At 36.0% G+C, this 13,426-nt stretch overlaps 1 protein-coding gene across 4 annotated transcripts in view; it reads right to left on the minus strand.

Annotated features, from left to right (window-relative positions):
• Positions 1-2,369: 2,369 nt before the first annotated feature.
• LOC144452577 (synaptotagmin-1-like) overlaps positions 2,370-13,426 on the minus strand; it is a 69,439-nt gene continuing 58,382 nt past the window's right edge. For 3 of the 4 annotated variants that reach the window (XM_078143690.1, XM_078143688.1, XM_078143689.1), the window contains exons 5-10: positions 11,571-11,699; positions 10,351-10,518; positions 9,460-9,633; positions 7,449-7,569; positions 3,776-3,909; positions 2,370-2,801 (exon numbers count right to left, since the gene is read on the minus strand). In XM_078143690.1, the coding sequence (XP_077999816.1) occupies positions 2,622-2,801; positions 3,776-3,909; positions 7,449-7,569; positions 9,460-9,633; positions 10,351-10,518; positions 11,571-11,699 (906 nt within the window). In that variant the 3' untranslated portion in view covers positions 2,370-2,621. The remainder of the gene's footprint in view (positions 2,802-3,775; positions 3,910-7,448; positions 7,570-9,459; positions 9,634-10,350; positions 10,519-11,570; positions 11,700-13,426) is intronic. The other variant, XM_078143691.1, reaches the window with a different exon arrangement.

Here is a 13,426-nt window from a genome sequence, read left to right on the forward strand (position 1 = left end):
CAAAGTGTAATTTTATTGAGTAGCTTGATGACCTTTGACATTTGTGACTATTGTCATGATCTAGTCTAATTAGGGTCAAAGTGATCAAATGGTACAAACTCCACATTCCAACTCACAGCTATTAGTGATTTGATAAATGTACTTTTTAACTGACTACTACAGGTCAGGTTGGATGTCAATTAATTCTTGACAAATTGAATATATTATTTTTTGGACAACTACATAAATTGTACAACATGATATGCCCCCTTGTATATCAGATCTAACTGAATATCTAGAGTTTCTTTCTGAGAGTCAAACATGCCACGATACATAGATAGAAGGAATTCTGTTTAGCTGATTGTATTTGTATAATTTTGACTTTGTCAGTCTTTCATTCTTTCCTACTCCCACAAGTGAGGTCTGAAAATCACATGAAAAATAATTATTTGATACCAAATTATAAGGTCCCATACCACTAGTATGTCATAGTATTTATGAAATTACACTACCGACATATATACCATCCTACTGGAATAAATAAATAATTAAATAAATAACAGCCACACATGCTACCCTGACAGAGTAAAGAAATACCAGGCAAACAAACTATTCTGGGTGTGGGGGTCGAATCGTTGGTAGGATAAAGGACTTGTCAAAAAGTTTTTATCAAGTCCAATACTTTTTAGAGAGAGGAAATAAATATCATGCAAACTATCCGACCTGAGGACATAAAAACCATACAATCTATTGTACTTGAGTAAATAATAACCAGGCAAACAAACTACTCTACCTGAGTAAATAAATACCCTTCAAATACATGTATCTTAAGATTATACATGTACATGTAAATGAAATATGGCTAAGTACATTTCTTCAGAATGTCTATAGAAGGCAGTGTTAAGATTACCACAGTTGGGAGACATAGTGCTCATTTTATACATTTCAGTAATAAATACCATAATTGAAGATTTGAGTTTCACAAAAATGCATGCAAAATTCTTTTAAACCAAATGTCTGTCCTCCAAAATGTTTTTCAGTCAATATTGGACTTACTATTGAAAGTGTACTAACCATTCAGTTAATAGTGGACTTACTATTGAAAGTGTACTAACCATTCAGTCAATATTGGACTTACTATTGAAAGTGTACTAACCATTCAGTTAATAGTGGGCTTACTATTGAAAGTGTACTAACCATTCAGTTAATAGTGGGCTTACTATTGAAAGTGTACTAACCATTCAGTCAATAGTGGGCTTACTATTGAAAGTGTACTAACCATTCAGTCAATAGTGGGCTTACTATTGAAAGTGTACTAACCATTCAGTCAATATTGGACTTACTATTGAAAGTGTACTAACCATTCAGTCAATAGTGGGCTTACTATTGAAAGTGTACTAACCATTCAGTTAATAGTGGGCTTACTATTGAAAGTGTATTAACCATTCAGTTAATAGTGGACTTACTATTGAAAGTGTACTAACCATTCAGTTAATAGTGGACTTACTATTGAAAGTGTACTAACCATTCAGTTAATAGTGGGCTTACTATTGAAAGTGTACTAACCATTCAGTTAATAGTGGACTTACTATTGAAAGTGTACTAACCATTCAGTCAATAGTGGGCTTACTATTGAAAGTGTACTAACCATTCAGTTAATAGTGGACTTACTATTGAAAGTGTACTAACCATTCAGTTAATAGTGGGCTTACTATTGAAAGTGTACTAACCATTCAGTTAATAGTGGGCTTACTATTGAAAGTGTACTAACCATTCAGTCAATAGTGGGCTTACTATTGAAAGTGTACTAACCATTCAGTTAATATTGGACTTACTATTGAAAGTGTACTAACCATTCAGTTAATATTGGACTTACTATTGAAAGTGTACTAACCATTCAGTTAATATTGGACTTACTATTGAAAGTGTACTAACCATTCAGTTAATAGTGGGCTTACTATTGAAAGTGTATTAACCATTTGGCATTGCTTAATATGACTGCTGAGCTTTCTATACAACAAACTAAGTACAAACAAATATACAATAAACATACTTTCGCCTGGCTATTTCCATGCCAAATTAAATGTAGCCATGGTAACATTTTTGTACTTTAGATTCTTAGACTTGAACAATACATGACAGATAGGTTTGACTGAGTGTTTGCACAAAGACGTTGTCATAACCCCAATCTATAACTTGTTTCTAACTGATGGTATTTTTGGAATGAATTGTCAGTGTAGACTAGATGTTAACAGCTGTGTAGATTATAACATATTAACCCCCCCCCCCCCCCCCCACACACATGCTATACAAATTATGGTAGTTACATACCATTACAATAAAAAACAGTCTGGGATTAACAGACACCATTTTTTTCAGTGGGGGGGGGGGGGGGGGGGGGAGTTCAGTTTCCTATCTGTACTAAAATGAAACAAAACCATACATAACATGGATAACATTTCACCTTCACATCCCTAGTGTGTTTTACTTTCATATTTTAATTTTTTTTTCTCACCATGTAAAGTTTCATAGTTGACCAAACAGAGAATAAAATTGTCTGCAATTGATGAGAATATCAATATTTGCAAAGAGTAAGTACATCATTGGCCAAAGATTTTGGGTAGATATGATTGGCCACCTCATTATGTATCTGGTTCAACCAATGTGTGCCATTGAGCGATGGGTCGTCGTGGAGATGCAAGCATGTCACTCCAGTGTCGTAGACCAGCACCTGAGGCATTACAGCCCAGTACAACTTTGCCAATTGGTTCACTGCTGCCCATACGATCATAATCAACCACAGTTACAACCAGAGTTACTTTCTGTGTATTCAAAAGAAAAACACTTTGTTTACCCCTTAACTACCATGTACTGCATGGCTGCATGACTTATGGTGACATATATGTTGAGTACCCATTCCTTGACATCAAAGTGTACAAACCTAGCAGAGTACCCATTCTGGATTTGAGATTATAGTAAATGATAGATTATTAAACCTGGATTTGAGATTACAGTAAATGATAGATTATTAAACCTGGATTTGAGATTATAGTAAATGATAGACTAACCTGGATTTGAGATTACAGTAAATGATAGACTATTAAACCTGGATTTGAGAATACAGTAAATGATAGATTATTAAACCTGGATTTGAGATTACAGTAAATGATAGCTTATTAAACCTGGATTTGAGATTATAGTAAATGATAGACTAACCTGGATTTGAGATTACAGTAAATGATAGATTATTAAACCTGGATTTGAGATTATAGTAAATGATAGACTATTAAACCTGGATTTGAGATTATAGTAAATGATAGACTATTAAACCTGGATTTGAGATTACAGTAAATGATAGATTATTAAACCTGGATTTGAGATTACAGTAAATAATAGATTATTAAACCTGGATTTGAGATTACAGTACATGACGGACTAACCTGGATTTGAGATTATAGTAAATGATAGATTATTAAACCTGGATTTGAGATTACAGTACATGACGGACTAACCTGGATTTGAGATTATAGTAAATGACAGACTAACCTGGATTTGAGATTACAGTAAATGATAGACTAACCTGGATTTGAGATTATAGTAAATGATAGACTAACCTGGATTTGAGATTATAGTAAATGATAGACTAACCTGGATTTGAGATTATAGTAAATGATAGACTATTAAACCTGGATTTGAGATTACAGTAAATGATAGATTATTAAACCTGGATTTGAGATTATAGTAAATGATAGACTATTAAACCTGGATTTGAGATTATAGTAAATGATAGACTAACCTGGATTTGCTCAAAGGGCACTTCAAAGACAAAGGATTCATTATAATAAGGATTCAATGTTCTCTTCTTAATGCTGGTCTTCTTTTTCTTCATTCTCTTACCACCCATATACACAGACAGCTTCACATAAGGATCTGAGAAAAAACACAGATAAAGCAAGTCATCATAAAGGTGATTCAAAATGCTCAGATTCACTATCGCTAATTTGCTAGACGACATGTTTGTGAAATGCATTCTGGTTTTAAAACTTTTCAAAAGCATCTGCAAACACCTTAAAATGACCTTTTTTCAGTCACTTCCCTTCGGATTTACTTCGAGAGTTTTCGGGTATTTCCGGTCCCACCTAGACCACGAGATTTTATGACGTCATAAGGGGTACACGTTAGCACTAAGACTATGACGAGCGTAGTCACTAGGTGAATAAAACTCAACAGCATTGTGGAAAAATATATTGCTAGTGGTTGTAACAGACATCAGTAAACAAAAACTACACTCTACATGTCTTATTAACCAACATTTACCGATATTTACTCACACTTTCTGACTAATTGGCAGTGTCTGTGGGTATAAATGCTAAAATATTATCTCCCCATATTATGGCAAAATAAATCAAAACGGCTAGACTACAGTGTAGATATACATAAACACTTGTAATGTCGCTCGCGTGTTTCAATTTATGTATCTGATTTTTTTTATTATTTACCAAGGAGAATCATTACAATATCTTTGACAGGCATCGCGTCGACAGCATATTATAGCCCACTATACTCGACTATACTCACTGATGTCGCCTTTTGAACGGCGCATTTAGCAACAAAGTAAACATATTTATCTTGAATAAATATACTAGCTATTAGATTGCCATATTATCAGCAATAAAATTGTAAAGAATTGAGGAAATTTCGTGAGTTTAGTGTTGTCATTTACATGACTTTAGCAACTCATCTGGAAGAAAACTTGTATGGTTTCCCTTGTTGCGATATCACTTAATTTAATGCAACAAGTCTATTTAATATTCATTAGAAGAATTCTGTAACGAATCATGGTATTCGAAGTATACAGTTTAGGAAACCAACAAATCAAATATCGCGATGTGTTCATGATATTAAATATGATTGGACAATATTGACATCGGCAATCAAGGTCGTGACCCCAGCACATGGTTATGAAAGAAAGCCTGCAACTAGATACTTGGCTAGCCACGTCCGGTCCAGTTTCTCAGGGTTTGTTTTGAAGTTAGAGATGTTATTTCTGTACGACTTGAAGAATTTTACAATATATCTGATTGATAAATATGGATTACATCAACACGTGGATAAATTTAACCCGACACGAATGTGCGCTGTGCTCTCCCGATTCCATACGTACATTGTACATACACTGCTTCAGCTTTGATCGGCGGAACTATCCTAGTATAAGCTTACTGGCGCGGCCACGGTGACTGCACAAAACTTGACAACACTACCCCTCTACCGATATATAATAATCACCTGTATACCGTGATAAAAACAAGCAATAATTCGAGTCCCCAACAAGTCGATGAGACCTACTTCTGTTCTGTCCGATCCGAATGCGAGTTTCTTAGGTTTTATATGGGTTTCAGACTCGGACTAGAATATTACGCCCTAGACAATAATAGATGTAAACTTGTGTTCACAAGCCAAACATGTGACAATACAAGACCACAACGAAAACTGTGAAAAATTTACAGGTCAGTCTCATTTTATATATGGACAACAAAATTAGGTCGGTCACAGTTCCATTTACATGACACAACTCGGAGCATATTTCCATATGCTCGGAGCAAATCGAATCAATTAGTGTATTATGGGACCAACAAATATATTGTGGCACATGTCCCGATACGCCTTCTTGAAGTTTCCCATTGGTATTCTAATAGCTAGTATATTTAATCGAGATGAAATATGTTTACTTTGTTGTTAAATGCACTGTTCAAAAGGCGACGCGAGTACGATTGGGCTAAAATATGCCGTCCTTGGCCCGGGGATGCCGTCAAACGTCACGATGGTATCTAATGCTTCTTGTCGGCAAATAATAAAAAATCAGATAAATAAAAGTCAATGAATGTGAAACACGCGACATTACAAGTGTTTATATATATCTAGTCTAGCCGTTTTAATTTATTTTGCCATAATATGGGGAGATCATATTTTAGCATTTATACCCACAGACACTGCCAATTAGTCAGAAAGTGTGAGTAAATATCGGTAAATGTTGGTTAATAAGACATGTAGAGTGTAGTTTTTGTTTACTGATGTCTATTACAACCACTAGCAATATATTTTTTCACAATGCTGTTGAGTTTTATTCACCTGTTGACTACGCTCGTCATAGGCTACGTGCTAACCATGTCTCCTTATGACGTCATAAAACCCTGTGGTCTAGGTGGGACCGGAAATACCCGAAAACTCGAAGGGAAGTGACTGAAAAAAGGTCATTTTAAGGTGTTTGCAGACGCTTTTGAAAAGTTTTAAAACCAGAATGCATTTCACAAACATGTAGTCTAGCAAATTAGCGACAGTGAATGTGAGCATTTTGAATCACCTATAAATGACATACTCCCCACTGTCTGGGAGTTATTGATTCCTGTTTTGATTGTAACACTTCTTGTCTGTTATAGGTGCAATCACAAATTGACATGCATATGTACCTAATAGTATACTACCCTTATACCAAGATTGACTGAAATTGATCTGCTCAGACATGCCTGCCAAATGGCTCCAGACATAAAAAATCAGAACAGAATGGCTGCCTAGCAGTCCTGTTGGATCATATTGTGACACAAGTTGACATACATATATATACATCATAGTACACTATTTACATAAAGTTTTAATGGAAATTTTCTGCATAATGGCTTTGAACATGAAAAATTTGTAACAAAATGTCTAGTGGCCATATTGGATTTTATCACAAAATAAATTGACATGCGTATGTATGCCATAGTGTGTTGTCCTTGTACCAAGTTTGATAAAAATCGGTCCAGTCATGTCCAAGTAATGGCTCTGGACATGAACAAATCATAACGAAATGGCTGTCTAGTGGCCATATTGGACTGTATCACAAAATAAATTAATGTGCACATGTATGCTATAGTGTGTTGTCCTTGTACCAAGTTTGAGAGAAATTGGTCAAGTCATTTCCGAGAAATGGCTATGCACGCATGCACACACACACACATGGGTGCACGGAGCCCAATCTAAAAGTTCGCCAGGACTTTGTCTAGTGGGGACCAAAAAACACATAATGAAATGATGCAATGATATACTGGCAGTTTAAAGTGGTCATATGGATGAGGATTGGGCATTTATTTTGGAATTTTAATTTATAAAACAATTTTATCATAGCTTCCTACTAGAAAAATTAATATGAAACAACATATGCCAAGTCTGTGTTTGTAACTGAATACATTACAAAAGATAAATAAATTTGTAAAATGTTTGTTAGTGTGCATACAATAACAAACTTTTTATACATATTTTAGACTTTTGCAATTTATTGAGTTACAAACACAGACAAATGATAGTCTGCAAGGTATGCTGTGACAGGGTGCCCCACACATCACTGGTGATGACATAACATATCTTTATATAAGTCTAAATGAATAGACCAGGGAAAAAACAAGTTTTGAATACACTACACACAGTCTCACCTGACAATCCGCCAACGTCCATCTTCTTAAGGTTCTTAGCTTCCAGTACAACCACTGTTAATTTACCAGCAGTTGGAACATACCGTAGTGAGAAACAAACATCACCAAGCTCAGACTTTCCCTACAAATAATAAATCAATCATACATAAAATGTAATATTACATATAATCATTTATTATCTAACACCCAGTATCACTTCCAATGTAATTCAATGGAAACGCACCCATAGAACCCATATAATAATTGTTCATATAAGCCATGGCACACTTTGCCCAAACATGGCACATGGCATGCTCATCGATATCACACTTTGCCCACACATGGCACATGGCATGCACATCGATATCACACTTTGCCCACACATGGCACATGGCATGCACATCGATATCACACTTTGCCCACACATAGCACATGGCATGCACATCGATATCACACTTTGCCCACACATGGCACATGGCATTCACATCGATATCACACTTTGCCCACACATGGCACATGGCACATGGCATGCACATTGATATCACACTTTGCCCACACATGGCACATGGTATGCACATCGATATCACACTCTGCCCACACATGGCATGTGGCATGCTCATCGATATCACACTTTGCCCACACATGGCACATGGCATGCTCATCGATATCACACTTTGCCCACACATGGCACATGGCATGCACATCGATATCACACTTTGCCTACACATGGCATGCACATCGATATCACACTTTGCCCACACATGGCACATGGCATGCACATCGATATCACACTTTGCCCACACATGGCACATGGCACGCACATCGATATCTCTTCATTCAATGATTCAGCTTTGTTTTTCTCTTACTGTCTTTTTGTACATTAGATCTAATCTATATCATATTATGTTAATGTGATTCAAATCATATTTCCATACCAGTTTAAGACTATATTAGTCTAAGAGTAGATGATCAAATCTTTACAGCTGACCTGGATACAGGTTTTGTATTATGGGTTCTCCTAAAGTTAGTCCTTTCGCCATGTAATCTTTGGCTGATAAACCTGAATCCAGGCAGTTGACCATAACTACTACTGTATTATACTTCATAAATTTTATTCATTTAATACAAAAACATAATTTTCAGATAAATTTTGCCAAGAGTCACCAAATTGAAAGCACAGCCTTTATCTGCCTCGTAAGCTCGATAGTTTTAACGTAAGCAAGGATATTTTAGCATCAGTGTATCGGTCACTAATGGAAAGCATACTGACACGTAATATTGTATCCTGATATTGAAATCTCACAGTTAAAGACAGGACAAAGTTGATGAGAGCCGTCAGTCAGGTGGGAAGGATTATTGGTTCAAAGCAGAAACAGCTCTCCAAACTCTACCATCAGTCATTGAAACAAAAAGCTATTCAAATTTTCAAGGATCAGTCATACCCACTACATTCTCAGTTCAAAACCCTACCGTCAGGTCGGCAACTCAAAGTTCCCCTCACAAGGAAAACTTGCTACAAAAAGCCTTTCATTCCATCTGCGTTTTCAATTTTACACTGTGGATTCACTGAATTGTTACTGTGATAGGAATTTAGTCTGTTTGGTTGTATTTGTCTGTGATAGCATTTGTATTTGTATATTGGGATTTCTGAGATGCCAGAAGGAAATTTTCCATTATATATTTTAATTTAATGGACAATAAAGGTTTTGAATTTGAATTGAACTGAATTGAATCTTGTTTTACAGTTATTGCCCTCACGGTTTATTAGTGTTATTGAAAGGACTATACAATGACATTGATTTATTTCATTACATATTGGACTGTCTATTAAGTAAATCCTCATTGACAGTATACTACCTCCATATCTAATTACCATCTATCCCTCCCCTTGTATCCTTCCAAGCTATACTACTCCCATCTCTCCACCCCCCTTGTATCCTTCCAAGCTATACTACCCCATATGTAATTATCTTTCTTTTCCCTCTCCTGCATCCTTTCCAGTTATACATGTACTACCCCCATATCTCATTACCTCTCCTCCTGGTACTTCGGCACTTTGTAGATCGCGCCATTCTTCAATAACACGACCTAAATCAATGGAACTGAGTGGAACTTTGACTTCTCCAATGATATCATGACGTGAGAACCGATCAAAGTCATAGATTGCAAATGTCAATATCTTGCCACCAACATCACTGTAAGGAACCTTAAATAAGAAATGTACAAATAGAACTCATAAAAATAAAAGTCACACAAAACTAGAACAAACACGTCGTCTTCTAATACATAATCCAAATTTTTCAACTTCCTGTTTCATTTCATAAAAAATGGTGGCCATTTGGTTGAACCATCATGAAAGTGATGCACATACTGAACTACACAATATGTGACAATTATGCAAGGTTTGATTGAAACCAGTCCATGTATGTCAGATGTGTACATGTACGTACATTTTGAACATTTCGATATCTGACCTTGAATATGTGGTCTCATTAGAAAGCTCAATATAGATAATGTGGATGTAGACACTCAAATAATATGAAGTCTCATGTCTTCAGAGTTAGTGGGCACAATGTTTTATTATGTTGTGCATATAAGACAAATTCTACATGTACACTGTGACTCATGTAAACTTCAAAGATCGCTTAATTGTTACTGTTACGTGCACTCACTCACTCTCTCACTCACTGTACATTTCTGTCTCTTTCTTTCTCCCTGTACATATCTCTCTCTCTGTACATATCTCGCTCTGTATGTGTGTCTGTATTCCCTCTGTATACATCTATGTATGTGTCTGTATTTCTCTCTCTCTCTGTATATGTGTTTACATTTCTCTCTTTCTCTATCTATCTTAAGCTCTGTGTGTCCTTCTCTCTGCTTATTGTCCCTCCCTCTATTTCTCCCTCTCTCTGTCTCGCAATACCTTAAATGTAAATGACTCGTTGAAGACAGGGTTAAGTGTCTTTCGGTGTACTTTGGTCTCATATTTCTTCTTCTTATCAGGAAGTAGATAGACTTTCACGTAAGGATCAGAAGTACCAGAGAAGTCCATGCCAGGAAGATCAGCTGCCTGGATTACACCAACTGTCAACTAAAGAACAATGATTATACATAAATCCAACAGTCTCAACTAAGTGTTATCTTATTAGTTAAAGCATCATTCTGTTGTTCAGGACAATCTTTTTCTATAGGGTAGCTCTGCTCTGCCTGTTTTCACCCAATTTCAATCTTTTCTAGAAAATATCTTTGGACAAGAAAACTTTTAGTTGGGTGGATCAATATATTGCACAGAAAGTGGCCAAACCAATCACATGCTTGAAGTATGAAATACACTGGTTGACAACTGTCCAGTACACTGAAAAACTGAAATAGTCCAGTATACTGAAATAGTCCAGTCATATCTTGACTTTGTTAGAATGTGACAACTCTAAAACACTGCTGATTTCCAGCATGACATTGTAGCATGACTGTAAACACTGCTGATTTCCAGCATGGCATTGTAGCATCTTTGTTACCATCAGTAGGCACCATCATTTTAGTGTTGTTATCTGCAGTTTATATCATGGATGATATAGAGTGTAGATGGACTGATATAGAGTGTACATGGCCTGATATAGAGTGTAGATGGACTGATATAGTGTGTACATGACCTGATATAGAGTGTAGACGGACTAATATAGAGTGTACATGGGCTGATATAGAGTGTACATGGGCTGATAAAGAGTGTACCGGTAGATGGACTGATAAAGAGTGTAGATGGACTGATATAGTGCAGATGGACTGATGTAGAGTGTGCATGGCCTGATGTAGAGTGTACATGGGCTGATATAGAGTGTACATGGGCTGATATAGTGTAGATGGACTGATATAGAGTGTACATGGGCTGATATAGTGTAGATGGACTGATATAGAGTGTAGATGAACTGATATAGAGTGTAGATGGACTGATGTAGAGTGTACATGGGCTGATAGAATGTACATTGCTTGAGTGTACCGGTAAATGGACTGATGTGGCGTAGATGGACTGATATAGAGTGTAGACGGACTAATATAGAGTGTACATGGGCTGATATACAGTGTATATGGGCTGATTATGGAGTATTAGTGCTGTCATTGTTAAAAAGTAAATAATTCTTATCTCACCTTGCCCTCCTGGAAGTCATAGTCCAAGGAAAATTGTAGCTTTCCTAGTTTTAGTTCTGATTTAACAGAGTCTGTATCTTCCTGGTCCTCTCCTCCTGCACCATCTAATTCCTCCACATCAGGCTGAACCTGTTAATCAATACCAACATGACAACTGTCAATCACTACGTCACCAACATGACAACTGTCAGTCATTACCACCACTAAGTTGATTCTATCGCTACATGGGTTGATAGAATGTACATTGCTTGAGTGTACCGGCATGAACCAAATCTTAAACTATAATTTCCTACTGGAATTACTGCATTTTATCTTCAAACACAGACTTGCTCTCCCTTGAAAATCTCTTCCATAAATGAATTGCCCGTAGAGCCTCTTTTATTGAAAGTGACAGTACCCACCCCTCAAATTACTGGTTGCAAGCTGCTATCGATCGTTAAAAGTCAAGTCCACACATTTTAGTAACAGTTTCTTCCATCTTCACATCTATTACCCCAAAGACTGTAGTTGCTACATAACAGCATGAGGGGTAATAAGATGTCTAGTAGTTCCCGAAAAAGGCCAGGCAATAAGTGTTTTATAACGCATTCTCAGACATTATACATTCTTTACATACTCAAAGCAAATCACCAAAAGACTGCCATGTTACATGAATATTGCCCTAGGTAAATTAGAAAATGAAAAGTCCCTGCTGCATGCAAATTGAGGTCATTGAGGGTCACTTGTCCATACCATGTGTAACATGATCTAAGCCAATCACTGAAGGCTTTACGAAAATGATGTGTTATGTATTCAAATATTGTAACATATGGGATAGCTAACTAGGGCCTGGATAGCAAGGTGAACTGTATTGCAGTATTTGATAATTTTCTTTGTTGGTTCATTTAAATATAACTTTCTAATATAGATTAATATTATACTATAAATCCAACTTATAGACTCATATCATTGAAAGTAGCACAAGCTGAGTTTATAAACCTTTTACTTATGTGAAAATACTTGCATAAAATCTTGGTTAAACTACAAGTTATAGTATATAACTGTCAATGCATGTCTTCTATGACATTACAATTACCTTCTGGCATTGTTAGAACAGTTGAAAGCCTAGTATGGATTCCTTGACATTTTTTGGTACGTATGAAAAATTACCTCACCAGACCGTTTATATGTTACGTCTTGTGTGATAGTTACAATGTATGTACACTTCAGTGAGTAGAATACTATCAGTGACTTTTATTAAAATCATAAATCTTGCCCCAAAATGTATAATCTCAGCTTGTCACTTGGAGCAAAGTTCTTACTTAACAAACCTATGATGTTTGGTTTCTAATTCACATCCCCAAATAACTGTGTTTGTCAATTATTCTATTCAAAGGTAATCTATAAATGCACAATTGGTAATTCAAAACTGTTATTTGTGATTATTTGGTGAACAGCTAGGTGACCTACACAAAAATACAGATCTTAAAGTATACACTTGCTTTCAACTCATTCATGTTGCAGAGTCTGTTCTATAAGTTGATTGACAAAATGAAAACACATACACAAGTTAGTTTATTTACAACCAAATCTGAGTAGATACAGTTTGATAAAAGTGCATGGTTTGTAGACACTTTGAAACCATGACTGCAACCTTTATCAAATTCACTAGTACCCAATATATCATGTTAGGCCTAATAAAAAAAAGTTGTTTGGTTCCGGTTACCCGACCCCACCCAGTTTTTCACACTGACCCTAATGGAACAATGGAAAACAATACAGTGACCATATGGGAAAACAATGGAAAACAATACAGTGACCATATGGAAAACAATGGAAAACAATACAGTGACCATATGGAAAACAATGGAAAACAT

Source organism: Glandiceps talaboti, chromosome 23, assembly GCF_964340395.1.
Source record: "Glandiceps talaboti chromosome 23, keGlaTala1.1, whole genome shotgun sequence".
Classification (NCBI taxonomy): Eukaryota; Metazoa; Hemichordata; class Enteropneusta; family Spengelidae; genus Glandiceps; species Glandiceps talaboti.